This window comes from the organism of the source record quoted next, unplaced genomic scaffold, assembly GCF_019419815.1.
Source record: "Pyrus x bretschneideri cultivar Hongxiangsu unplaced genomic scaffold, Pyrus_bretschneideri_v1 Contig66, whole genome shotgun sequence".
NCBI classification, from domain to species: domain Eukaryota; kingdom Viridiplantae; phylum Streptophyta; class Magnoliopsida; order Rosales; family Rosaceae; genus Pyrus; species Pyrus x bretschneideri.
The window spans coordinates 739,543-767,229 of NW_025999805.1; the positions used below are offsets into that span (position 1 = coordinate 739,543).

General features: G+C 38.0%; 4 protein-coding genes across 4 annotated transcripts; 3 read left to right on the top strand and 1 right to left on the bottom strand.

The window, feature by feature from the left end:
• The first annotated feature begins 2,213 nt into the window (after positions 1-2,213).
• On the top strand, positions 2,214-8,425 carry LOC103951436 (fimbrin-1). The gene is made up of 15 exons (XM_009362800.3): positions 2,214-2,439; positions 2,979-3,145; positions 3,270-3,440; positions 3,893-4,131; positions 4,233-4,404; positions 4,489-4,527; positions 4,664-4,732; positions 4,851-4,967; positions 5,414-5,622; positions 5,957-6,112; positions 6,328-6,527; positions 6,938-7,095; positions 7,197-7,293; positions 7,407-7,498; positions 7,799-8,425. Exons 2-15 carry the CDS (start codon positions 3,059-3,061, stop codon positions 8,081-8,083), a joined length of 2,091 nt encoding a protein of 696 aa, XP_009361075.2. The 5' UTR covers positions 2,214-2,439; positions 2,979-3,058; the 3' UTR covers positions 8,084-8,425.
• Positions 8,426-12,455: 4,030 nt separating this feature from the next.
• On the bottom strand, positions 12,456-13,266 carry LOC103945604 (cysteine desulfurase, mitochondrial-like). The gene is made up of 2 exons (XM_048573307.1): positions 13,185-13,266; positions 12,456-13,069 (listed from the first exon to the last, which is right to left on the bottom strand). The coding sequence occupies exons 1-2, from the start codon at positions 13,264-13,266 to the stop codon at positions 12,483-12,485; spliced, it is 669 nt and encodes a 222-aa protein (XP_048429264.1). The 3' UTR covers positions 12,456-12,482.
• A 124-nt stretch (positions 13,267-13,390) lies between these two features.
• Positions 13,391-25,704, top strand: LOC103951431 (protein ENHANCED DOWNY MILDEW 2). Its single transcript, XM_048573272.1, has 19 exons — positions 13,391-13,550; positions 13,813-14,253; positions 14,336-14,432; positions 14,883-14,936; positions 15,059-15,201; positions 15,308-15,404; positions 15,529-15,627; positions 17,221-17,468; positions 17,581-17,703; positions 17,790-18,329; positions 19,085-19,238; positions 19,344-19,445; positions 21,080-21,172; positions 21,800-21,841; positions 23,149-23,259; positions 23,873-23,944; positions 24,040-24,158; positions 24,279-24,342; positions 24,429-25,704. The coding sequence occupies exons 2-19, from the start codon at positions 13,844-13,846 to the stop codon at positions 25,536-25,538; spliced, it is 3,678 nt and encodes a 1,225-aa protein (XP_048429229.1). The 5' UTR covers positions 13,391-13,550; positions 13,813-13,843; the 3' UTR covers positions 25,539-25,704.
• A 571-nt stretch (positions 25,705-26,275) lies between these two features.
• LOC103951433 (long-chain-alcohol O-fatty-acyltransferase-like) lies at positions 26,276-27,632 on the top strand. Its single transcript, XM_009362796.3, has one exon. The coding sequence runs from the start codon at positions 26,452-26,454 to the stop codon at positions 27,502-27,504; it is 1,053 nt and encodes a 350-aa protein (XP_009361071.2). The 5' UTR covers positions 26,276-26,451; the 3' UTR covers positions 27,505-27,632.
• Positions 27,633-27,687: the final 55 nt, after the last annotated feature.

Below are 27,687 nucleotides of genomic sequence, written 5' to 3' on the forward strand. Positions count from 1 at the left end.
AAATTATTATTAGCACTTTAAATAAAATCATTGTTCACTCTTGGATTGTCACATCCCGGCCCGAACCCTCACCACATTCTGGGCTCAACTCCACCATAGCACGATATTGTCCGCTTTGGGCCCCGACCACGCTCTCACGGTTTTTGTTTCTAGGAACTCACACGAGAACTTCCTAGTGGGTCACCCATCATGGGAGTGCTCTCGCGCTTTACTCGCTTAACTTCAGAGTTCCTATGGAACCCGAAGCCAGTGAGCTCCCAAAAGGCCTCGTGTTAGGTAGAGATGGAAATATACATATAAGGCCTACATGATCCACTTCCCTGGGCGATGTGGGATCTTACAATCCACCCCCTTAGGGGCCTGATGTCCTTGTCAGCACACCACGACCATGGTTAGGCTCTGATACCAAATTGTCACATCCTCGAGCTTAACTCCACCATAGCACGATATTGTCTGCTTTGGGCCCCGACCACTCCTTGTCGGCACACCACGACCATGGTTAGGCTCTGATACAAAATTGTCACATCCCAGACTTAACTCCACCATAGCACGATATTGTCTGCTTTGGGCCCCGACCATGCCCTCACGGTTTTTGTTTCTGAGAACTCACATGAGAACTTCCCAGTGGGTCACCCATCATAGGAGTGCTCTTGCGCGCTACTTGCTTTACTTCAGAGTTCCCATGGAACCCGAAGCCAGTGAGCTCCCAAAAGGCCTCATGCTAGGTAGAGATGAGAATATACATATACGACTTACAAGATTCACTCCCTTGGGCGATGTGGTATCTTACATGAATACACAAATACAAAGAGAAAAATACACAAAAAAATATTTCATACTAAAAATAAAAACTCTCTTAATTAGTACTTCAATCACCCAAAATTAATTTTTTGGTAACTCTAGAATTGTTTTCTTTTGAGACAAAATAGTCTCATAGATTAATTATTTTCTAGAAGCATATTCAGCTGACAAATTTTGCATGTTGTTATTGATAATTCTAGATCTCGCTTTGTATTTTCAATATGAGTATTTAATTATAATTTTAATACGTAAACATAAAATCCATAGCACCAAACTCCCAAGTCTTTTTTTTCAAGAAAAAAAGGACAATTGGTGGTAAACTACATTTATCCATCTCTTCCGGGCCCAGAGAGATCATGGAGAATTTCACATTGTCCGTAGCTACAATCAAGAAGATCACCAGCTCGGAACATTAAACTTAGAACCTCCCACATTTTCTTATTTATTAAAAAGCCATAGTTCACGCTCTTACCGCTATACCAGTTAACGTGGTTCCGAACTCCCAAGTCTCAACACAAAGTTATAGTCATGCCAATTACCAAAAGAAGTGCCAATTCAACTACCCATACAAAGCCTTTGATTCAATACTTGCGCCAATTAATACAATAATAAATAAATGTCCTAACATTTCCCTCTCAATTTAAGTCCTTAATATGAAACTTTTGTCACTACCAAAATTCCCTTATTCCGACGTTAACTCACAGAGTCACAGGTTTTGTTTGGATTCGTAGCCGTTGGCATATAAATCGACCTGTTATGAGTCTTATGACTGCTCAACATAATTTTTTCTACCTGACCTACAGTGAGTACCAAAAAACACAAATATATGTTAACTTAAAACGTTATACATTAACGTCTAAATAAAAGATAAGTCATGCGTTCCGTGTATATTTTTCTAATCTATATCAATCCAACAACATGCCTAGAAAGACAGATTTGTGGTTAGAACGAGGTTGAAATGTTTCTATAAGTCTTTCCGATCCTCAAGAGAAATGAATAACCATAAGTTGCTACCGGTTGTCATCTTTTAAAAAAAAAAAAAAAAAAAACAATTACAACCATAACAACAACAACATGCCTAGGATCCCTGCCCCAACCTGATCTTCAAAAATGGCATGCTTTGGTATTTGATGGACACATGTGTGTTATGTGTCACCAAAATTCTGTGATAAGAAAAAAAACAGAAAAGGATAAAAATGAAAAATAAATAAATAAAAATACAGAAATTAGAGAGAGAGTCCAAAAAGTCTCCAAAAGTGGTTTAAGAAGACACCAAACAGGTGTACACCCACGCGCTGCGTTGTAAAACAGAACGAGCGAGTCCACCAAACCAAAACGTACACGCGCGCGTACGCAAATCGCTGCGTGATTCGGGTTCTCGGAGACAGTAAACTCTCGGCTGTCTTGGTATGGACTCTCAGCGGGTCCGTCCTTGTTACCATACACCTCTCTCTCTCTCTCTCTCTCGCACTTTGCTCCCCCACGAAGGAAAATCGATCCTGTCTCTCTCTCAAACTCATCTCTCTGTTTTCTGCATTATACGTGTTGGATGGTTCTCGGGCACCGATGTTCTGAGGGGAACTAAGTAATTGATCCATTTGGGCATTGGTTTCAGTGCATGTTCTTGATTTTCTGGAGGTATGGAATTCTGGGTTGCCGTAGATTTCACGTTTTCTTTATTGGGTTTTGATTCGTTTGCAAACTTTGTTCTTGAAAAAGCACTTTTAAGAACAGAAGCACTTCTGCGTTTGATATTTACTGGTACTTGGACTTCGGGTTTTGATCACTTCTGCGTTTTGTTTATTGGGTTTGATTCAAAATCCTTACCTTTCTTTGTTTTTGTTCATGATTAGCATGTCAGAGGATGAACAGACTCAGAATTGTACTCCACTGGATGTTTTAACATGTTGATGTTGTTTGTTTTACTGTTTTATTAGATTTGGTGCTTCAATGCAGAAAATATATTTCTGATTCGGATTTAGATTTCCGATTTGTCATTTTCATCGTTATTCCGTTGGTTCAGTAATTAAGTTTATGCCTTAATTTGGCATATTCATCATGATGGATTTGACAGAGTAGGATAGGTTGGTGATTTTATAGAGCACAATTTAGGCTGCCTTGCTTTGTGTTTCTGATTCTGGAGACTAATGAATTGTTGCTTGATATATTCATACTAGATTTTTCTCCAGCAGTGAAATCTGAGGAAGATTTCAAAAACTGAGAAATCGTTTTCTTCTCCACTTGGTAATTGGTGGAGATGTCAAGTTATGTGGGTGTTCACATTATGGATCAATCGCTTCAAAGCCAGTTCACGCAGGTTGAGCTTCGCAGTCTAGAATCCAAAGTATGTATAATTTGTTCCCTAGCCAGTTGATGTTTAAAGTGTACAAGAGTCTGAATTTTGATATCGTTTGGGATTTTTGGATGTTATGTGATGGTTTTTCTTTAATATGTGGCTTTCTTTTCAGTTTAATTCAGTGAAGAATCAGAATGGTAAAGTTTTGGCTGGAGATTTGCCACCTTTAATGATGAAATTAAAGGCATTTAGAGAAATGTATTCTGAGGAGGAGATCAGAGGTAGCTTAAGCGGGTTGGAGTCTGACTTCAGCGACGAGATTGATTTTGAATCCTTCCTTAAGGTGATTCATATTGTTTCTTTGTTTTCTTCCCCCCCCCCCCCCCCTCTCTCTTTCTCTCTCTCTCTCTCACACGCACACACGCACATTCACACACTCACTCCCCCATGCATGTTACTGAGTTAATCGTAGTGCTGAACAAAGTAGGTATAAGCATAACGATTGGAGGTCGTTGGTTTAAAACTTCAAATTGCAGAAACAGCTTGCTTGATGCAGGGGCAGGGCTGCATATGTGTGTTGCCCTCTCTAGATTCGAATAAGTGTGGCAGTTTGTTGTATCATAGTACTATACCACCCTTTTTAATCGAAAGAAGTCCCAGATCAGAAGAAATGTTTTTTTATGTTTTCATTCTGCTTATTGTGTAGTTAGGTGTGTAAGCCGTTGCATGTAATTTGCTACATTTACAAGGGAATTTATAGGATTTCACATATTAATTTTTGCACAAATTGCACAGGCATTCTTAATTTTGCAAGGGCAAACAACAGCAAAATCGGGTGGTTCAAAGAACTCTTCATCATTCTTGAAGGCCACTACAACCACCCTCCTTCATACAATAAGTGAATCTGAGAGAGCATCTTATGTGGCTCACATAAACAGCTATCTTGGGGATGACCCATTTCTAAAGCAGTTTCTCCCATTAGACCCAGCTACAAATGACCTATTCCACCTTGCAAAAGATGGAGTTCTCCTCTGGTATTTAAGCAGGGTTCAGTTTATTAATGTCTATGCAGTTATGTCAGTTAAAGCTGTTTTTAATTCTTTTTTTTTAAATTCATGTAATTGATCAAATGCAGCAAGCTTATAAATGTTGCTGTGCCTGGGACAATAGATGAACGAGCAATTAACACCAAAAGGGTTCTCAACCCATGGGAGAGGAATGAGAACCATACTCTTTGCCTCAACTCTGCCAAGGCCATTGGCTGCACAGTGGTTAACATTGGCACACAGGACCTGATTGAAGGAAGAGTACGTTTAAAATTTTGGTTCTGAAACTAGTTTGGTGTGTATTTTTGGATACTAAATTTTTGTTTTGGTTATTTTTATTTGCAGCCTCATCTGGTATTGGGGTTGATTTCGCAAATTATAAAGGTAGGTAACTAAAGTTTATTTTTGACACTAAATTTAGCATAACCACAGAGAAATTAAGCAAGTTGGAGTACTGATTCATATAGTTGACTCTTTCCACTTTTTTTTTTTTTGCATGAAACCAATATGGAAACTTCAGATCCAACTGTTGGCAGATCTTAATCTTAAGAAGACACCTCAGCTTGTAGAATTGGTGGATGATAGCAAGGTTATCCAGTTTGGAATTTTTTCACGTAGTCTTATCTTTGAAAACTTTGTAGTTAATAAGTTCTTGGAAAAGAAGAATTTGTTAAGGACTTTCTTTCTCTTGTATTATTATGTCACAGGATGTTGAAGAGCTTTTGAGTTTACCCCCTGAGAAGGTCTTGTTGAAATGGATGAATTTTCACCTCGAAAAAGCAGGCTACAAGAAACCTGTTTCAAACTTTTCTTCTGACGTGAAGGTATTTTATCATTCCTCTTGTATATCTAGGAACATCTAGCACAGTAGCAGTGCCATAATTATTCCTCTTGTGGTTTTTTTCTCTCTCTCTCTTTTTGCGGGTAGGTGGTAAGGAATTTAGCATTCTTAATACGATTGGTTATTTCTCCAACGCAAACTAACTTGGAAAAGAAATGATCTGATTGATTTATAGAACAGGTAATATAACGCAGAATATATTTGTCCTGGTATAGAAGAGAGTGAAGGACTAGTATTGTTAATGAGATTTGTTCTGGTTTAAATATTTGCAAGTGATATCCTCTTTCCTCACTTAGCCCCTTCATAATTCATTCAATCAGAACTTGCAGTTCACTGCTTACTACCGCTGTTTCATTATTGGTTTCTCACAATTTGAATTGACCTTTAAACCATCTGATTATTTTTCCATGATTTGTAATCCAAGCACAGGATGGAGAAGCTTATGCTTACCTACTTAATGTTCTTGCTCCAGAACACTGCAATCCCGCTACATTGGATGCCAAACCCAATGAAAGGGCAAAGTTGGTTCTTGATCATGCTGAGAGAATGAACTGCAAAAGATACTTGACTCCAAAAGACATTCTCGAGGGTTCTTCAAACTTAAATCTGGCATTTGTGGCACAAATATTCCATGAAAGGTTGGAAATGAACTATCACTATCTTTTATAGTCAGAAAGTAACTTTGTATTATTTTTGTTTTGTTTTACGAAAGACGTATTATATGGGATGGAACTAATTAGGTAGAGAATTTTGAGGATAAGCATAGGCATACAATTCTGCATATGATATGTTGTCAAAAGAATTTGATGGAATCACGTCCTTCTAGTAGCCTAGATTTTGGTCTTGTCATACTCCCTCCCTCCCTCTCCCCTCCCTACCCTCCCTGCTCCGTGTCTCTGTCTCTGGGTGTGTGTGCGTGTGTTTACTTGATAATTTTGGTATTTTGTTTGAATATACCATGTCCGTGTGCAGGAATGGCCTCTCTACAGACAGCAAGAAAATTTCTTTTGCAGAGATGATGACAGACGATGTGCAAACATCAAGAGAAGAGAGATGCTTCCGGCTGTGGATCAACAGTCTAGGCATTGGTAGTTATGTTAATAATGTGTTTGAGGATGTGAGAAATGGGTAAGAAACAGTCATTAACTTGAAAAGTTTTCTATATTTCAAAAAGTTGTTGATTATGATTAAAACATGCGAGAAGAGTTGCATGTCGCCAAAATTATTTAGTTTATTTGACAATTGACAGAGATAGTTACATTGCTTTTTCCTGAGTAATTTATGATTTTCGCTTTCTCAAGCCTCTTATATGTGGGATTTACTTTTATAACTCTTGTATGCAGATGGATACTATTAGAAGTACTCGATAAGGTTTCACCAGGTTCAGTTAACTGGAAGCAAGCATCAAAGCCTCCAATTAGAATGCCGTTTAGAAAAGTGGAGAATTGCAATCAAGTTGTAAGGATTGGAAAGCAACTGAAATTCTCGCTGGTGAATGTAGCTGGAAATGATATTGTGCAGGGAAACAAGAAACTCATACTTGGTAATTTTCACTCATCAATATGTCCTTGTGTGCACCTTCCTAGTCCCTTTGCTTTTGAGCTTAGCAGCAACTGGATAAATACTACATTGAATTTTATTCGTTGCTGGCTCTTGTTATCTTCTATTGATTTCACTGACTACCTCAGTTTTATTTGAGTTCTGCAATGGAGTTGCATGATGTAGTTTATTAATAAAGTACATAAATCTGTTTTCAGAGGGTGACAATCTGACTTTATGTTAAACTTCTTCGTTTTCTATTCTCAAGAATAAAATGATGTCTAGTTGTTTGCTACTTGCAGTTAATAAATAAATAAAATGTTTTCTCCTTTTGTTGAATTGGATTATTCGTCATCTCTTTGTTTATTGAGAATTTGTTGTTAAATACTAAAGTTTGTTTTCCTTTTTTTTCAGCATTCCTATGGCAGTTGATGAGGTTTAATATGCTTCAACTTTTGAAAAATCTAAGATCTCACTCCCAAGGAAAGGAGATGACGGACACTGATATTTTAAAGTGGGCTAACAACAAAGTCAGAAGCACAGGCAGAACTTCTCAAATGGAGAGTTTTAAGGTTCAAACAGACTAAACCTGTTTTCATTTTTAAGTTTAAGCGCAGTCATAATTCTAGAGATGTTTCTATGTTGTATCCTGAAACCTGGGATTTTTTTCCAGGATAAGAGCCTGTCAAACGGGATTTTCTTTCTCGAGCTTCTCAGTGCTGTGGAGCCTAGAGTTGTCAATTGGAACCTTGTTACTAAGGGTGAAAGTGGTAAGCTTCTTTGCAACATCGTTTTCAGCTGAGCAAGAAATGGCCTTTGACCAATTGGCCAAGTTTGAGTAAAGTACTAATGAGAAAAAGTGCTTTTTTGGGTGCCATGATAGCTGATGAAAAGAAGTTGAATGCTACATACATAGTCAGCGTTGCACGGAAGCTTGGCTGTTCCATATTCTTGTTGCCTGAGGACATCATGGAGGTAACGAATGACTCCAACTGCAATGTTTCTTTTGTTGATTTACCTCATTTAATACTTAGAGACTAAAGTAGTGACACCTTCTCATCATTTTGATGGCGTGCATGGTTTATTAGAATGATATTGTCACACCATTTTAATCGAGTATGGTTTGTGGCCGAATATTTTGAAGTTTTGCGTTTTAGAGAAAAAAATACCGACGTGCCCTTGAACTTTATAGACAAGCACAACTTTTGGGTTTCATATAACTTCATAAACTGCAGTTTCAACTAACATCGAGTCATTATTGTGATGTTATTGCAGGTGAATCAGAAGATGCTTTTGACACTAACAGCCAGCATTATGTTTTGGAGTCTGCAACTACCAGTTGATGACACAGAAAGATTGCCATCCCCTGTTGACGTGTCACCGGCAACATCTATTAGCGGAGAGGATGAAAGCTGTTCTTCCCTTGGCGGTGAAATTTCAAACTTGAGCATCGACGACACTGCCTCAGACACTACACAGGTTGAGAATGATGGCAGCAACACTCCTCTGGGAGGCGGGATCGGGGTGGAAGGGGAAGGAGGGTGCATAGCTGTTAAGTAGGTTGAAGGAAAGGCGTAAATAGACTTAAGAGAGCTCCATAAAAATATGTTTGGTTGTAAACAGAGTTAGAGTCACAGGTTGAAAGAAAATAAAAAAAAAAGGACGACATTGTAAATTACTTCCACTATGTAGATAGTAACTTTCTTTTTACAGTAATTACGTCATTCCAGAGACGATGTAATTCACAAGATATTTTTTTTGATTGGTGGGTGAGGTAAAAAATGGAAAGAAAATAAAAGAGAGTGAAGTGCAAGAGGTGAAATGAAATGTAAAAGAAAAGAGCATATGTTGGAGAACTTTTTGTTACTAATCTGGAAGAATGACAGTTGAATTTTGTTGTAAGTTTGGCTCTTTCGTATCGATAAAGTGCTTATATCAAACCCGTTTGCGTTAATGAGAACTTTAACCTCATTCGAGGGCGCTAACGACATGTTTACTTATCAAGAATGAGGAATCGAGGTAGTAGGAAACTTAGTTGATCAAGTTTTCATTCTTAGTTCCTTAGTCCCATAGTTGATCAAATTCCTGATTTGGAGGGCATGAGATTACTGATTTAAGGTGGCATGCACATTATTTTTATAACTCTTTTTTAATAAAAAATGGTCCATGAAATTGACACATCTTAGATGTTGAAGATCAATCAATGTCGTTTTTAAAATTTGCAATATACATCTTACTTAGATTTTATTTACTTTAAACAATAGAGTTGAATGTGGTCACTTAGTACTACGGTCTAGTGCTATTCACCTTTATTTGTAAGCCTAAAGCATCCTACAAATCGTTGTAGGTTCAATTGTCTAAAGTTTTCAGGTAGCTTTCACAACAACCACCGTTTGCTACCTCTGTTTTGCTACTTTTAGCGCAAAGTTTGACTGTTCTTATATGACGTCAAGCATTCTCCGAATGATCTGGCGGATCACACACCTTTAATAAAGGATTCTATTAAACGGAATGGTGCCTTAGCGAGGTGCAAGGTATGTTTAGCTTCCTCCATTATCATTTTTAGTTGTAACATGTAATTAGTCATTGTTTTAGCATTTCATATCCTTACCTATCTTTTAGATAACTTAGGATATGTAATGGACATCGGCTGTTGAGAATGAATGCTTGCTTGGTCACAGTAGTTATTGCCTAAATCATATTTGGGATAAAATTAAAAAATTTCCTAGTTTACTTTAGACTCCACCATCCAGCTAGTTGCCAACAACGTAGACCACCACAATAAAGATTAGCCTAATTTTTGTTGCTTAAAATAATTTGATTCAACTGTTTTTATCTTTGTTTTATTTTCACCTCGGATTTTATTCTCATTTTCTGATCCATTGGCTATTCTATTGAACCATATGTAACTTTTCAAAGCCGATATCACACCTTAAGCCTTCTGCAAGAAATATGTTGATGCATAAAATCGGGTCGATCTTGGACTAACGTAAATCCGATCGTGAATCACACAAATACACAAGAATACAAAGATATATCGTGGTTCACCCAAGATGGGGCTACGTCTGCACCAGTGTCGATTCAGTTTCACTATGTAAATTGAGGGTTACAATGTACATGGAGATAGAGGCTAGGGTTTGCTCTCTTTGCTATTCTTTGCCCCCCTTAAAGTGAGGGTGAAAGATCAACGGCTGGGCAAACGAGTACAAAACCCGTGGTCTGGGCGGGTATTGTCGATTCGGAGTGGGTTCGGGGCGAGGCGGGGCGGTTCCATAAGTTTAGAACCCGAGTCCCCGAACCGACCTGTTCTATACTTTACTCGTTCAGTAACCTTCTCTTTCTCTGAATCTTAATCTCAGAGTCTGGGTTTGGCAGCGGTGCAACCAGTCAAGCTCATCCTTTGTCCCCATCCTTCTTGTTCATCCCAACTCGATGTCTCTATCTCCCGACTCCGGTCGTCGAAAATGGCATCGACGATGACACGAGGCTCCAAATCAGGGATGCTCTAAGGCACTTAAGGGATATCAAAGATCAAAGATGGACGATGATGATGCAATGACGATAGTTACAAGGAATGCAACTAAATCAAATTTAGACTTATAAGTAATTGAAATACTCTCTAGATTTGACAAATCATTTTATAATGGAACTTCAAATCCTTGGAGTAAAACTAAAATTTTAGGTTCTAAACTTACCTCAACTTGCTCCAATCCTTGGGCCAAATATGAGTTTTAACCCCAAACTCATTTGTTGGGGTAAATTTAAACCATAACTTTACCTGGGTTAGTGGGTTGGCCCACCATATATGTATATATATTTTTAAAATTTAAAATTTATATATTTATTGAATTCAACGGCTAAGATCCAATATGATCAAATCTAACGATAAATAAAAAATTTAACGATCCAAATTTAAATCCAACGGTTAAAATAATTAAAGAAAAGAATTCTTTCATGTGTTTCATATTCTTTTATAGTGTTCCATGAGTTTCATAGTGTCGGTTTAGTGATTTTTTAATATTTATCGAACAATTTAAATATTTTTAGGTCAAAATGTTCATAAAATTAAATTTGGATTGCCTACATAATTTTTTTTTTTTTTTTAATAAGTTACTAATCCTAAATTCATTCTTTAATAATTTTGGACTAAAATTTTAACTTAAAAGGGTTGGAGAGCTCGTAGGCCTTATTCTTCAAATCAAAGAGCGATGTAATTCCCCGAAGTATCCCGTCATTTTCGTTTTTTTTCTTCATTAGGGCTCTTTTAGGCTGGTGGTGGAGTGAATTGAGGGACCGACGGATCGTTGTGATAGCCGTGTAGAAAACATATTTCTGGATTAAAAATTTTAGGTTTTAAGGGTTAAACTTGGAGATGGTATAAGAATTTAAAAAGATTGCAAAAAAAAAGAAGAGAGCTACTAGACTCACACTATTGTCTTATTTTCTCACTCACGTTGTAATCCCACCCACGTTAAAAAGTTAAAAATTTAAAATGCTATTTCGCCACGCACTGTTATTCCCAAAATAACCTTTAATACATACATACTTATGAAATTATAAAATTGTCTCTTAAAAAAATATAACAAATAATATGTAAATGAAAACTAGTAAAATCTGCAAATTTAAATGGAAATGACAAAGATATCCAAATTCAAAAGAATTCGACAACGACAAATTCAAAAATACAATACGCAAATTATTCTTCCACCTTTTCAATGGAAACATAATCTTCTACTTCTTCCGTAAAAGCGTCATCTTCCATTTGTTCAATAAAAAAGTCGTCTTCTAAGTCCATTGATATTTTTTTACTTTATTTGAATGAAAAGAGATAAAAATATGAGTTAGGGTTTAAGGTAGACAAATTGTCTCCTATGCCTAACTTTTTTTTTTTTTTTGTTAAATTAAGCAAAACAAGATAATTAATGTTCTTATTATTCATTTTGCAAATGGACAAATTTGTACTTAAAAATTCATTAAAAAGTGAGTAGAAAGATAAAATATTGGAATGAAAATAACATCACTAAAAAAGAAAATGATAGTACAATTAAGTGACAAAAATAACATTTTTAAAAGTACATATTTATTTTCATATATGCGTCATGAGTCGTGCGTTTAAAGACTACGTGCGTCATGAGTCGTGCGTTTAGGTAGCGTTTGGTACGCAGACGGGACGGGACGGGACGGGACGGGATGGAACGGGACGGGACGGGACGGAACAGATGTTCTGTGTTATGTTTGGTACGCGCAGGACGGAACAAGACGGTTGTTCCGTCCTGCGTTTGGTAGCACATGGACGGAACGGAACCAAAAGATTAAAATGACTAAAATACCCATGTTCCGCTGTTGTTTGGTACAATTTTATGGGCGGAACGGGACATGACTCTTTTTTTTTTTTTTAAGTTGTTCAAATTTGAACACTATTATCCATTATTTGTTTTTCTTGGTCCAAATTTTAATAGGTATATGTTGTGTTTCACATGCAAACCCCTTTAAAATTTGTAATTTTTCCCGTTTTCTACACCTCCATTCGAATTTTCACCACAAACCCATCAAATTTTATTGTGCAAATTACAAAACCCACACCCCAATTCAATTTTTAGTCCCTACCCCAATTCAATTCTCGTCTCTCGCACTCTCTCTACACCCTAAAAACGTGCACTCCAGTCCCACTCCCAAAGCCTGTCTGAGAGCCATTCTTCGAAACCAATATGTGGACCCTCTTCTTCTTCAACACCCCCCCTACCCTCTCTCTCTCTCTCTCTCCCTTCTCCATGTTGTCATCTCTGTCTCAGATGTGAAAACATTTGGTTCTGGATAATAAGTTTGACGTGAATAAGTCTTATGTGATAAATTTGAATGATAGAATTTGGTATCATTTCAAGTTAAATGGAGTCGACAAGAATTTTATTGAACTTGTAAAATGGAGTCGTTGCTTCACCCAGTTCCTCTACCAAATTCCTTAATGCTGAGACCACTGAATACTCTTGATATCAATCCCTTCTTTCACCATCTCATAAAGCGGGCTCAACTCCCTCAACTTCTTCACCTGCTGCACCGTCAGCTGAACCGCCCGGTCAATCTCCTCCTCCGTTGTGAACCGCCCAATCCCAAACCGAATAGAAGTATGAGCCATGTCCTCATCCACCCCCAAAGCCCTCAACACGTATGAGGGCTCCAAACTCGCACTGGTACAGGCACTCCCACTCGACACCGCCACTTCCTTCAACCCCATCAACAAGCTCTCCCCTTCCACATAAGCAAACGAAAGACTCAAATTTCCGGGGTAACGTCTCTCCTCGCTACCATTCACCACAACCATATCAAGGTTCTTCCTGATTCCCTTCATTGAAACTCCATCTGGGTCGTCGTAGGTTTCGGCGACGGCGGCGGCGGTGGAAAGGGTGCGGACGAAGTCGGAGGCAGTGGAGGCGGGTTTTGTGGTTAGGGTTTGGCGGCAGATGAGCAGGAAGGTTGCGAAGGGGAAAGGGATGAAGATGAGCAGGAAGGTTGCGAAGGGAAAAGGGATGCAGAGGTGAAGAGAAACGGCTGAGAAGAAGAGATTTTGTTTTTAGGGTTTGTTAACTGATTTTGAAGTTGTAAATTTTGAAAAAGACCAAGGGCATTTTTGTCTAAAAATATTGGAAATTTCTGTCCCACAGACGTGGAACAACCCGTTCCATGGTGGGGGTGTGGAACAAAAAATCATCCAAAATCTGTTCCGTGGAACAGCACGTTCCACTCATTTTAGGCGCACCAAACGTGGGACGGAACGCCTCGTCCTACTCTGTTCCGTCCCGTCCCGCGTACCAAACGCTACCTTAAAGGACTACGTGCGTCATCAGCCTCATCCCTCATCATTTCTAAACGACATGTCGTTGCGCTAGACTGAGCCCGGAGTAAACTGATTCGTTCATGATTTCCCATTCATAATTTTCCTCATCGCAAGCAAATTGGGGAAGCTGATTGAGGATTTGAGAGCGTTTGAGGAGGAAGTTAGGGTTTTCTTTCTTTCTGTCAATCCGATCAGGTTCACAATTCTTCAGTTCCCAGTTTCTTTTTTTCTAATTTTGCTTTTTAGGTTTCAAATTAAAAGCAATATTATCAAATTCGTTAATCCAATTTCGACTTTGGTTTCAAGAATTCCAGATAATTCTCCTAGCCCTAGAACCCAAATCCCAATTTGATTCTGTACCTTTTATCTCCCTCTACCGCATGTTGATTTTTGCACTGTGATTTCTCTCTGTTAGTGCTCTGCATTTTTAAAGTTCATTGTTTGATTACATGTTTAGGTGTAAATTGTAGTGTGAGTTGAATAGGGGCATGGAATCGTCAGACGATGAGGCAGAGGCGGTGCCACAATCCGTTTCGAATTACCATTTTGTAGATGACAAGGACGAACCCATCTCATTTCATGTTTTGCCAATTCAGTGGAGTGAGGGTGAGAGGCAAGATGGGAGGAAACTGGACATATTTGTGCGTGGCACTGCCGATAATGGGCTTCAGAAACTGTATAAGCATGTTATCGCATGGCGGTTTGATCTTTCCAATGTCGATCCTGAGATAGCGGTGCTCTCTAAGGAAAATAACTGGCTCAAGCTTCAGAAGCCGAGGAAGAGTTTCGAGGAAGTAATAAGGTCAATCTTGCTAACAGTGCAGTGCCTTCACTATGTGAGGAGAAATCCTGAGACATCCGGCAAATCTCTGTGGGATCACTTATCTAAAGTTTTCAGGTATCTTTCGATCTTCTAAACATCTCTTCTGTTTTCGCTCATTTTCTTAAACTGAGGTTTGACGGTTTCCCTCATTTTGCAGCTCGTATGAGGTCAGGCCTTCTCAGAATGACCTGGTGAATTATATTCCCCTAATTAGTGAAGCTGTTAAACGGGATGATGCATTAGCAAGGTGCAAGGTTCTGTTTAGCTTCTTTTCTTATCAATGTAACTGTATATTTTTTTTATTCAGATGTGCTATCTCAGTGGTTATGGTTGATATTCTTCAATATAGGTTTTCAATCTGAAATTTGGAGCAGGCAAACCACTACTCTTTCATCCTCCCCCCTTCTTGTTTTAAATGCAAAATTGAAACTTATATTTGTGAAGCTTTGTGTGAACATGTTGAGCTGGACTACCTGCTTATTCATTAACTGAATGTGTGAACCTTAGACGGCGAAGCAAACTTTCTGCTATTTGAATTTTATTAAGATTCAAGCTTTCTCTGTACTTGCTCTTCTTTCACTTAATTTTGGCTTCATTGTGTTTTCACTTTATATTATTTCCTGTTCTTATTCTTCTGTACGAACTACAAACCGTCTTTATGTTTATGCATTGTTAATTAAAATTACAAACTGTGTTTTGAACAGTTTTTGGTCAACTTTCTTGAAGAGAAGCCCACCAAGAGGAAACTGCATGATGAGGTAATTTTCTAGCGTTTACTTGTTTTTGTCTTTCATTAGCACACTTTTATCCTTTAATTCTTTAAAGTTTCTTTTAGTTTCATGATATAGTGTTTGAGCCAGTGAACTCATTGGATTTTCAGGACATTCAAGCTACAACAAAACCTGGATTTATAGTTGATGATATGGAAGAAGATATGATTGATGCTGAAGACGAGTCCAGTGACGATGATAACCTGTTTGATTCTGTTTGTGCGTTTTGTGATAATGGTGGCGATCTTTTGTGGTATGCTCTGTTGGCTTTCTTATGACAATAGTCATGATATCGGCATATTTTAAATAACTTCATTTCCTAGAAGTTACTGCATAAATATATATTTTTTGCTCTGTAGTTGTGAAGGGAGATGCCTAAGGTCATTTCACGCAACTGTAGAGGATGGTGAGGATTCTATGTGTGAAACCCTTGGCTTTACCCAGGATGAAGTAGACGTATGCTCTTCTTACTCACTTTTGTTGTGAATCCCCTTTTTTTTAACTTTTTTATTTCCATTTGATTGTTTCTTTTTGTTACTGATATTATGATTATTTTTATTCTCTGTTTTGATCTTGGCAGGCGATTCAGAACTTCTTCTGCAAGAACTGTCAGTATAAACAGCATCAGTGCTATGCTTGTGGGAAGCTAGGCTCCTCTGATAAATCTTCAGGTGCTGAGGTATGAATTTTTTCTTCATAGCTGTGGACATGCTAGCTTGATTAGTTTAAGTATATAAATTCAGAACCAGGGACGTTTTAGTTTTTCTACATTGTTAGTAGCAAAGCAATACTGGTCTACAGTTTTCTTATTTTGTTTGTTCCTTTCATTTTGGGGAAGGGTGCTGCGGTTTTTTTTTTCTTTCCTTTGTATGTGTGGTACCATGATATATTGTTCTGCATTTAGCTGCTTGAGCTCATTTTCTAGTGTTAGGTATACTCGCTCAAAATATTCCGCTACACTCTGTTGATCTTTTTCTTTGGTCATACTTCCTTTTATGTCTTTTTGTTGTGCTTTTTATGATGCTATCTTAGGTTAGGACATTCATCTTGTGCTTGTAGTTCTTCATCTTTTGAGCATCATTTCTTGTTGGAATTTGTTTTAATTTTTTATATTATGCTTTCTTCTCCTTCTTGATTTTCATTCTACTCAGTGTAGTCTTGCTACTAGGGTACCCTTTTGTTTTCCCAGCATTTTCCATCTTGCGCAGCGTTAATTAAGTGAATCTCCCTGGTGCTGATACCAATTTTAGTATGGTCGTTTTAGTAAGAGTTCTTTACCCATTTATTTTCCTGGTTAAATTTTTTTGTTCTTTGAAGCTTGGTTGTTGTTTTTGTAGTAAGAAATGTGTTTTAGTAATAGGAAACTTGAGACACATAGAATGATAATTATCCTTACATCATCTGGATGAATAAAAATATGAATAATTATCCTTGTAGTTCTTCATCATAGAGAGAGTGGTACCACTTTAAACTCTTGGGAAGTGGAAACCTAAAGAGAAGCTAAAACATGTACTTTTATCTGAAATACAGTTTCTTTGAAATACTTGGCTCTCTGCATCCGTGGTATGCTTATAATGGTAATCACAATGCACATATGTACTATTTGGGCTCTTTTACTTTGACCAAACCTCATGAGTCAATTTCCAACAATGCAAAGCGATCAGGTGCAAACTCAACGCAAATTAATCATTTCAAATACCACCTTTGCATTCAAGAACCCACTGGTTAAACAGGGTTTAGTAAAGCAATTTGTTTTTTTGTGGGTCTGGCATTGTAACATTTCGTTGTTTATTCTATCTGGGAGGATTAGTCATATGTTAAATAAGCTTAATTGAGGATGCCTGTGTAGTGCCCACCCCGCATTATATTTCAATGATCCAAACTGTCTAAATTTTATGTCCTCAAAAAAACATCGTTGCAATGAAACACCCAAATTGGAAGTAGCTTAACCACTCATTTAAATGTCGTCATTTTATTGTTTTCTTGGAGCAGTGTTTGTCTTTTGTTTCAAGTATGATCTATGAAAGAAAAATACTCTGAATCATTAAGATATAATCCGGAGTGGGGGATTCGAGGTGTCCCTCTGATAAGATTATGCGAGTGATCCCTCAATAGAAGGGACTCATTTACATACAGATACATATATCATCATTATCATCAGAGTATTATTCTGCCTTTCCTGCTTTTTGTATTGTCAGCATCGGTCATTGTCGTCATCAGAGTATTATTCTTATGTTTGGTATACGTAAATCATTGTTATCATTTCTGTTAGGTCTTCCCCTGTGTTTCTGCAACCTGTGGTCAATTTTACCATCCACGTTGCATTGCAAAACTCATTTATAAAGACAATGGAGTCACTGCTGAAGAACTGGAGAAAAAAATTGCTATGGGTGAATCTTTTACATGTCCGATTCATAAATGCTGCATTTGTAAACAAGGAGAGAACAAGAAGAATCCTCAGTTGCGGTTTGCTGTGTGTCGGCGTTGTCCCAAATCCTACCACAAGAAATGCTTGCCGGAGTAATCTTCTTAATTGTTCTATTTTGTTTTTATTTTTAATATGCTTTTAGGAGACCATGCTTTGGTCTATTATCTGTGTATAGCTGGTTTATGCTTGAATTGCTTGTACCAGGGATATTGTATTTGAGAAAACAGAGAAAACAGAGGAAGATGAGGAGGAAGACGAAGAGGATGAAGGTACAACACCAAGGGCTTGGGAAGGACTATTACCAAACCGTGTACTAATATATTGCACGTAAGTACTATTTTTGTGAGCTGCTTTGTTAATTATTTTGTTTGTTTTAATTTTTCTGAATGCTTTTTTCTTTTTCCTTGGATTAGAAAACATGAGATAATTAAAGACATTGGAACGCCAATAAGGGACCATGTAACATTCCCTGATGTTGGAGAAAAGAGGACCAGTTTTGTTCGAAAGAAGACTGATTTTGTAGGGAAAAAGAAAAAACGGACATTAGAATCCCTTCAAGATAGAGAAAAATCTGTGAAAAATAAGAGAAGCCTTTCCGCTGAAGAATTCTGTAGGGGCCAAACTGCTCCTACGATATCTAAAGAGAAGCTGAAGTCATCTTCTGCTGCAAAAGTGGGTGGTAACAGAATTAGTAAAAAACTACCTTCTGGGTTAGATACATCAAGAAAGGTGAAAGCGAATAGTGCTTTGAAAAAGGAAACTAAGATTTCTGTGGCTGAGGAACAAAAGACCTCATTGGGTGATCAGTTATATGCCTATATGAATAGGTCTAATCAAGTGAAGTCAGGTAAGCAGGGCAAACCTGATGGGGAGTGTGGTTTGGCAATAGGTAATCCTGCCTCAAAAACGTTGATCAGTGCACCACCATCTTTAGATGCAGCTACAGAGAGGAGGTAACTTCATTTAAATTATTTACCAATTCTGTTTTGTTTATACATTGTAACTTGTTACTGCAATTTTTTATAGCATTACATCTTTCATTTAATATGAGGGTGAGCCTTGGCGCAAGGGATAGGTTGCTCCTTTGTGACTGAAAGGTCAAGGGTTCGAGTCGTGGAAACAACCTCTAGTACGGCTGCGTACGATAGATGTTCCACCCCATCCCCCGCGCGAACCCTGCAAAGCGGGGAGCCTTGTTGGCTTGAGATCACCCTTTTACCTCCTTCATTCAATATATAAGGGAGAATGCCTTGAAGTTGACAATTCAAAATACCAAAACTTCCCCTATTCAACTTTCTAAAAGACTATTAAATATAATGGGGGTAATGTAGTAAATAACTAACAAGAATTTGAAAAGCCAAAGTAAGTTAAAATATTGTGCATAAAAACCCATCTTGGTTGGGCTAGTGGTTTCCCCAACATTAGTACCATCATCTCCATCTCATTAGTTTTTCTTCAAGTTTTTATAAAAATAACAAAAACCATCAATTGGCTTATGCCAATATGTGTGACCGAGTTCTAAGGGGATAGTATATTTGAGAGTGTGTGTGTATTACTCCCTCTTTCTCCTCTCTATCCTCTCTACACATGCATGCACACACACACACACACGCATATATGTTTGGATAGTTTTCAAGGATTTACCACAGTTGCAGACAATCTTAATTTAAAGTTTGTGTAGTTCTTTGATTTATTTCTTGCAATTCAGATTACTGGCTTTAATGAAAGATGCCGCATCTTCAATAACTCTGGAAGATGTTATAAGAAAGCGGCAGCGCACAGTTCCATCAACTCATCAATCCTCGTCCAAAAATGCTGTGGATAGGAACATTACACTGGGAAAGGTAGAAGGCTCAGTTGAGGTACATCCATGGGAAAATCTTAACTGTTATTTTGCACTGCACCAAGTGTGAACTTTTGATGATTTCTCTTATCATGCACTTGGTAATGTATCCACTGTATTTTAGGCTGTTCGAACAGCGTTACGGAAACTAGAGGAAGGATGCAGTACTGAAGATTCTGAGGCTGTTTGCGCTCCTGAGGTGGTTCACCAGATTTACAAGTGGAAGGTGGTTTCCTATTCCAGTCTCACTATCCTACAACTTATGATTAGGCAAAGATTATTCATCTTCTTATTGTATTAAGTAATAGGTTTCCTGCTTTAATGTTTGTTGTCTGTGTGCCTTGTATACTACACTTACACATCTCAGCTATTTGCCTATTCTTTTAATTCGGATGGTTTGTGGCTCAGGTATAGGGTTGTAACCTAGCCAAGTTAAACTGAGTATTGTAGTGCTCAAACGTAATTTGCTGGGTTTTAGCTTAGCTTGACTAACTGGGCTCTAAGTACGATGTCGGATGTTGGTTCCAGGCACGGGGTTGGCTTGGATGAGTTTAAGCTGAACTTGAATTTGGCTCATATGCGGGACATGAGCTTAAAGTGTGACTTGACTTAATGACCCTAGGAAAATATAGATACATAAGTGAATAAAGAAATAAAGAATCATGTAACAAATATAAATTTTAAATAGAGAAATGAAGGATACGGACCTCACACCTGTAGCACAAATACATGAGGCAACCTCAACTCAAAGAGAGTTGCCTTGTGATGAAATCTGAGTTAGACACTATCTTTTACTAGCTTGGCTTGTATTTTCTAGCAAGCTTTAGTATTTTATTTGAGTGGCTAGTTTCTTTACAAGCCAAGCTCAAACGAGCCAAGAACATTTAAGAACTTGAGCTGTACAGAGCTGACTGAACCTTACAAGGTTGGCGTAAGCTATTATTCTTCATGCACATTATTCTAGGGTAGGCAAAGTGTTATAATTCTGACTCGGGTCGAGAAATCAAGGCTTTTTTGAATGAATAACTAGAAATATACAAGATTATAATAGTTTGGCAGAAATTTTGTCTATGTCAATTGCGATTTCTCTGGGTGGAGCAATCATGGCTTTTTTGAATTAATAATAGAGAAAAAATTACTCTTGTAAACCCTAGAACCAATCCCTCTCTCTCTCGGTTGTCTCTCTGTTCTCTTGTGTTTTTGCCCCTTGCCGCACCCAGGCACCCTATAGGACTCCTATTCTAGTTGGGATAGGAAGAATACTTGCATTCCTACTCTATTTCTGCTTCCAGAATTCCCAATCTAATTTTACAAGAAAGTTATTCTCTCCTAATCCTTGGAGTACAAGAATCTGTGTACCTTTAGCATTCCTAATACAATCCTACACAAAATAGGACTCTGACAAATGACAAACCAAATTCTAACAAAAAGTTGGTTTACTTTCAGTCCACACTTTGATAAGGAAGCCTATTTGGTCATTTGGTAATTGGTACATGTTTACAGACCCATTCACAAATGAATTCTATACATTGTAGCAAAGTTTGTGACATTTTACATTTTTAAATGTTAAGGAAACATCAAGTCTGTCCTTGTGTTCACTTGAAATGTAAAATGTGTAACGGTGAGCTTTTTGTAGCATCCCTTGTGCTCACACTCTATACTAAGTGCTATATTTGTAGCATCTCTCTCTCTGTCTCTCTCTCTCATCTTAATTTTTCTTTGTTACCTGTTTTCTCTTTCTCTTTGTGGTTGAGTTTGTTATGTGATTTTATATTCACGTAATATGTGTACTAAAGGTTCATCAGAAAACGGTTGTGTTGTACAGTTTCCCATTAGTTTGTTGATTTATTTTTGATGCAGAACAAGCTGAGAGTATATCTTGCACCTTTTTTGCACGGAATGCGCTACACGTCCTTTGGTCGTCATTTTACAAAGGTGGACAAATTAGAAGAGGTAATTTGGTTGTGTTCAGTTATTTCTATTTCAAAGTTGTAAAGCGCTCTTGCTAACTTATTATTGCGTCTACTTTCTTCTCAGCTTGGGTTTTAATGAATTATTAAAACAGTGGAAACTTGCGTTTATGAACATGTCCACCCCACTCATGTTTGGTATGGTCGCTTATGCTTAAGATAATCTTGACATTGAAAAACTTGTGGTTTTGTTTTGGTTTCTCCAGTTTTAAAGATAATTAGATCCACATTGACATTTGGATTTCTTTCTTGAGTTTGTTTTCTGTTTAGAAGAAAGGTAAATTTTATCAGTAGACAAAGTCAAGAAGTTGCAAAATAATCTCCACTATTGGACAATAGGTCCACCAGTTAGACAAAAGAACAAGAATATCACCCACCAAAAAATTCAGTGCTGTGGATTTTGGTTTACTCGTGCTTTCACAAATCATTTTGCGAATTAAACTCTGTTTGTATATACTATATGGTTGTTCATTTTTGCTTTACTCGTTCACATAGCTTTACCTTTTATCTCGTCTGCACACATTTACTTCATTAATCTTGAGCCGTTGAGCGTGTATTATGAGCTTCATGAATCCTTGAAGAATTCTAAAAGCTTGATTTTAATGTACAGATTGCTGATAGGCTGCATTGGTACGTAAAAGATGGAGATACGGTAAGGATCTATATGCTTATATCTGTGAGAATAATTTTAATACATAGTATATATGAGTGCATTGTATATCTTTTAACATGAAATATCTTTTGGATGTTTCTTTGAGTTATGCCCTTGATGATACTCTCGTTTGTCTTAGTGATATTTAATGATCTGAATTGAATCAATTAATTAAGCGCATCTGAATTGAATTCAAATGTTATTTGGTACTATATGCGTAATTGTTTATTTGCATGACTGGCTTTTTTTCCTGGGTGTCTATTTTTTTCCTTAGAAGCTTCATAGCACCTGAATGCTTTATTTGACCGTCCACCTAGAGGTCAACTCAACTACAGATCATTATACTATATTCAGCATCTAAGTTTGTGATGACATGGATTATGATGATGATTGAAACTGTTGCAGGCTTGCAGCTTATTTTTATCAACAGAGTTTTTTCAGAAACTACTTCTAGGACCTGACATCTTTATGATAGCAGAAGCATGGAAATTTATTTTTGAAGAAGAAAAATTTAAGGAGATTAATGGTTTACTCCCCACTTTCTTTTCTTAGGTGATCTAGGACAATATTGTTTTGCTTCGAAATTGATGACAAGCCCTTTGTACAGTAATCACGATAAGGAACTATATAACAACGAAATTACTTAATTTAGGAAACTAAAGAACATTGCTGCACTTCTTAGAGAATTTTTTTTTTTTTTTTTTTTTTTGGAAAAGGATGATCTAGTGTACTTCAGAGGACTATTCCTTGGCTGGGCTGGAGATATTTCTATTCAGCCTTTTGCGTTTCTGTTAGTTAAAAGTTTCCACTTTGGCTGTTTTAGATGTATTTTATTTAGTGGGGCTACGCGGTCCAAGGTATTTTGTGCTGATTCTAGAATCAATAAAATTGTTTTTTTCGTAGAAGAAATATTGAACCATATTTTTTTTTTTTTTTTCCTGCAAGACTGCAACAGAAACATCTATTGCTGAAGAATTTATCACGATGATGTTTATGAACTTTTGTTTGACTTTACACAGTTGAACCTGTACTAAATATATTCACCACAGAAGTCATAAGCTAGTTGTTTGTTGGATGACTGTCTTCTTGTTCTAAAGTGCATATTATATGGTTAAGAAAGAGAATTGAGGTTGTTGTGATTCCTTATTAAATGGGATACTAATGTTGGATCATAAGCTTAGGTTGTTAGGCAGGATTGGCCTTGGTTTCTTTATTATTACATATTTGTTTTTTCCAATGTTCCTTACCTTGCCTTCAAAATAATGTTGATTGGTTAGTACCTGATTACTTATGGTTCCAATGAACAGATAGTGGACTTCTGTTGTGGTGCCAATGATTTCAGCATCGTAATGAAGAAAAAGCTTGAAGAGACGGGGAAGAACTGCTTTTATAAAAACTATGACTTAATTCAACCGAAGGTAATAGTCATTCATATAAGTCCTTAATGTTGGTCAATCCCCACAAGTAATATTATCAATGACATGTGCATACATGGTTGCATTGTTCACCATATACCTTGTCAGTTAAGGGTCAATATATTTTATAATATATTTTTTGTAGTTGAGGGGCTCATTATCCTTTTGTTAGAGGCTTTGATTCTGTGCAACGGGGTCTATTGGGGATCGATTGAAGCTTATGAATAGTTCTGTTTTTCTATGTTCAACTGTAAGATTGTGATTAGTGAAAATTAAGAGTTCTGAAAAGGCTTGCTGTCTACGGGATAAATGCAAGTGCCAAACATATTTGTGCTTCCACTGTTAATGCCTACTGTATTTCAGACTTAGCTTTTATGAGGTTTGTAATTCCTGCAGAATGCAATTCAAATCACCTGCACCGGGAGTTATATTGCTCATTCTTGCTTTTTTCATCCGCATTTTAAGTAAAAAAGATATTGTGATTAATTTTGTCTCTTGTATCGTGTCTATTTGTCAATCCCAATGCTGGGTTAAAGGCTGTTGTGCGTGCATTTTTACAGGCTTAAAACTTAAAAACTGGGAAACTGATTGTTTTATGTGGATTTTCATTTGGCAGAACGATTTCTGTTTTGAGAAGAGAGATTGGATGAAAGTACAACCAAAGGAGTTACCAAAAGGGTCACAATTGGTAGGAACTTGGTGCTTGTTTGTATTTGATCAAGACATTTGAATTTCTGAACCTTTATGTTAATTTCACTCTCCGCAACTTTGCTTCTTGAGCAGATCATGGGGTTGAACCCTCCTTTCGGAGTTAAAGCAGCTCTGGCAAACAAGTTTATTGACAAGGCTCTTGAGTTCGATCCAAAGCTCCTTATTCTTATTGTTCCACCAGAAACTCAAAGGTAGCTGCTAGCTGTTGTTCATCTCTCTCTCTCACACACAGAGGCATACATCAATGTGGCCATGCCTTTGAACTGGAATTCCATTTGTATATAGTTCCTTACATTTGTGTCTTTCATCAGGTTAAATGAAAAGAAATCGCCATATGATCTAATTTGGGAGGATAACCAGTTTCTGTCTGGAAAGGTATGTGTTTGTCCAAGAGGCTGAATCTTAATTATCTGAATAGAAATTTTACATTGGGAGTTAATTGGTGACTTGTATCCTTTCAGTCTTTTTATCTCCCGGGGTCTGTTGATGTGAATGACAAACAAATGGATCAATGGAATGTAACGCCGCCACCACTCTATCTCTGGAGTCGTCCTGATTGGTCTGCTGACATCAAGGCTATAGCTCAAAAGCATGGTCACATGTCTGCATCACAAGGGTATATGAAAGAGCATTCTGACTCTCTAAATCACGGTCGGTCAATAGGTAATAATGATCAGTATGGTGAAGCACCTATGCTGATTGATGATGATGGCATAAAAACCGATAGTCCCAAAGATGTTGAAGGTGGGGTTGTTGTGAATGAGGAACACAGAGAAAGCTCCTGTGAGAACAGTGGTGACATAGGTGGCAACGAGAGTCCTGGGGATGGTAACAACATTGATGAGACATGCAGGGAAATTCTGCCACGCATTGAGCCTGCTGAAAAAGGAGATCAGCACTCTGAGCCTAGCAATTCTGGTTCAAGCGTGAAGTACGGAACTACTTATGGTGGGACAAAGGTTAACATAGCTGATGACAGAGGTAGAAGAAGCTTATCCAGGAGCAGTGATGAGCCTTACTTGAGTCTGACTCATAGATGGTCCGCTGGTCCCAGTTCTGGTTATAGGGCTACAAACTTGGAGGAACCGTTTGTGGGCCACATGAGAGACAGATCGGATACCCTTGGATATAGACCATGCTTGAATGAGGTAGAAGATCCATTTAGGAGGGAGTCTGACGTACGTTCTCAGATTCGGCTTTATGGTCAGCAAGATTTTGGTCCTTTGAGAAGTAATTATCTAGTGGGTCAGGATTCTGTAAGTGCACAGATGGGATCGTATTCATCTCCTTACAGCCATAGTCATCTTGGTCCGACAGCCGAGTCATCTTACAGGATGAACACGTCCGCCATGCAGCGGTATGCACCTCGGTTGGATGAACTGAACCACACGAGGATGGGTGGCTTAGGATCTGAACCTGCTTTAGGATACGAACCGCACATGTTCAGCAGCAACGGCACTTTTGATCCCAGGGCACCCCGCCCCGGTCAACATGGTGGTTCCATGGGTTTTGCTCCCGGTCCTCACCAAAGCTATTCGAACCAAAATTCAGCAGGTTGGTTGAATGAGTAAAAGCATGTACCATTTGATCAGTGTGTTTTCCCTTTTGTGCCTAAGAGTAATAAATGTTGGTGTATATTATATACTAGTGTTTTCGCAACTTTGTACTTCATGCCACTTCATTAGTTTTTTGTTCCTTGAACGGAAACGTATGATATTTTACTAGTTTGTTGTTCCATCCTATTTTTCTTTCTTGTTTTGGCTGAATGAGTGAGTTTGCCTTGTTACCGAAGATATATTTGCATAACGTGATGTATGAGATGTTCACATGAGTTATATATCTCTGCATCACGTGATATATGAGACGCTCACATGGGTTAATTATCTCTAGTTACAATCAAGATTCTCCGCTGTTAGAGCATCTCCAACCAAAACCTTATTCTCTAATCTAATACTGTTAAAGCAAAAGTAGTAATGCCAGCAGCTCTCAGGAGCTTTTGTTACTCTCTAATTTTAGGATTAAGAGCTCCTATGAGCGGGATAAGCGTGTGATTGGAGATGAATTTTCTTTTAATCCTCTTATTTAAGGTGTCCATTTGGATTAGACTTGTCCTATCTAGCTAATCCGGTCCAACAAACATGGCTTAGAGACAGCCCAAAGAAAGGGATCCGGCTTCTCTACTCTCCCACTTCCCATACATTCTCAGCCCTTTTTATTTTGTACGGTTAAACCACGTTAATATTTTATATTGATTTTTTATAGAGATAATAAGACAAAATCATAGTAACATAAAATGTTGTTGTAGTTTAATTGTAATCGCACAAATAAAAGAAGATGAGAGCCTATGAAAAGTGAGAGGGCAGAGAAGCCAGATCCAAAGAAAGAGCCAAGGAAAGAGGGGAATATAATTCTAGAAAGAAAAAGAGACCAGAGCAGGGGAAGCTAAGGGGAAGGGGAATAGAATTTTAAAAGGAGACTAGAGAAATGGAGAGTGAAACCAACAACTTCATCAAGGTATGGATCTTAACCAACATTTCTCTGTGTTATTGTTTCTACATATCATCTAGAATCCCAAAGGGCATCCTCAGGCTCATCTCTCTCCTCCCCATCTTCTATCTCTTCATCATGCTCCCCTTCAACCTCCACTCCTTCCACCTCGGTGGTCCCACCACCTTCTTCCTGGTTTGGTTTGGCATATTCAAGCTCCTCCTCTTCTCCTTTGACCTTGGTCCTCTCTGTGCACCCCCACCAACTCTTTTCCAGTTCATCTCCATAGCTATCCTCCCCATCAAAATCATACAAAACCCCACAAACTCTGAGAACCCAAATTACCCAGTTGGTAAAACTGTTACAAACATGCCTAAAATGTCGGTTTTGTTTGCTGTAAAAGCCTTGCTTTTGGCTTTGGTCGTTAGGTCATACGACTACAGGCAACGTTTACACCCCTATGTTATATTGGCCTTGTACTTCTGCCACATGTACTTGGGGCTAGAAATTGTAATGCCCCTGTGTGCGACCCCAGCCCGAGCTCTTTTCAGGTTTGAACTCGAGCCGCAGTCCAACAAGCCTTACCTTTCCACTTCCCTTCAAGACTTTTGGGGCCGTAGATGGAACCTCATGGTCACAAATATTCTACGGCCTACCACGTATGATCCAGTGCTCCGTATTTCGAAGCGTGTGGTCGGGCTTCGGTGGGCCCGATTTCTCGCTCTGATGTCTGCTTTTGCAGTCTCAGGTCTAATGCATGAGGTGATTTATTATTATCTCACACGTGTATCTCCTACATGGGAAGTGACGTGGTTCTTTGTGCTACATGGGTTGTGCGTGGCAATCGAGGTGGAGGTGAAGAAGGCGGTGGCCGAGAGATGGCGGTTTCACCCGTTGGTTTCGGGGCCGTTGACGTTGGGGTTCTTGGCTGTGACAGCCAATTGGCTGTTCTTCCCTCAGCTGCTGAGAAATGGCGTGGATGTCAAGGCTATAGATGAGTATCCAGTTATGGTAGATTTTGTCAAGGCACACATGCCCTTACTGTCATGAAAAAGACCTATCGCTCCAATTTGTGTGTTTTCTTATGAAACGTATCATCATACACTTTATTTCTTTTTATTGTTGTGTATGAGATTTAAATTCAGAAGCTTATTTAGAAAAATAATATTCGAGTGTCACTACAAGAAATGACAACGTAAATATTTTGGCATATACAACCACCGTTTCATATTT

What these genes read in the sequence shown, in the direction of transcription:
- LOC103951436 (XM_009362800.3), top strand. Translation starts at nt 3,059, where the DNA reads ATGTCAAGTTATGTGGGTGTTCACATTATGGATCAATCGCTTCAAAGC. An exon ending in AAAGATGGAGTTCTCCTCTG is followed by an intron (nt 4,132 to 4,232) that starts GTATTTAAGCAG and finishes GATCAAATGCAG; the next exon opens with CAAGCTTATAAATGTTGCTG. An exon ending in TGCCTGAGGACATCATGGAG is followed by an intron (nt 7,499 to 7,798) that starts GTAACGAATGAC and finishes ATGTTATTGCAG; the next exon opens with GTGAATCAGAAGATGCTTTT.
- LOC103945604 (XM_048573307.1), bottom strand. Translation starts at nt 13,266, where the DNA reads ATGAGTGGAACGTGCTGTTCCACGGAACAGATTTTGGATGATTTTTTG. An exon ending in CATGGAACGGGTTGTTCCAC is followed by an intron (nt 13,070 to 13,184) that starts GTCTGTGGGACA and finishes TCTTCTTCTCAG; the next exon opens with CCGTTTCTCTTCACCTCTGC.
- LOC103951431 (XM_048573272.1), top strand. Translation starts at nt 13,844, where the DNA reads ATGGAATCGTCAGACGATGAGGCAGAGGCGGTGCCACAATCCGTTTCG. An exon ending in AATGGTGGCGATCTTTTGTG is followed by an intron (nt 15,202 to 15,307) that starts GTATGCTCTGTT and finishes TTTGCTCTGTAG; the next exon opens with TTGTGAAGGGAGATGCCTAA. An exon ending in ATAAATCTTCAGGTGCTGAG is followed by an intron (nt 15,628 to 17,220) that starts GTATGAATTTTT and finishes CATTTCTGTTAG; the next exon opens with GTCTTCCCCTGTGTTTCTGC.
- LOC103951433 (XM_009362796.3), top strand. Translation starts at nt 26,452, where the DNA reads ATGGAGAGTGAAACCAACAACTTCATCAAGGTATGGATCTTAACCAAC.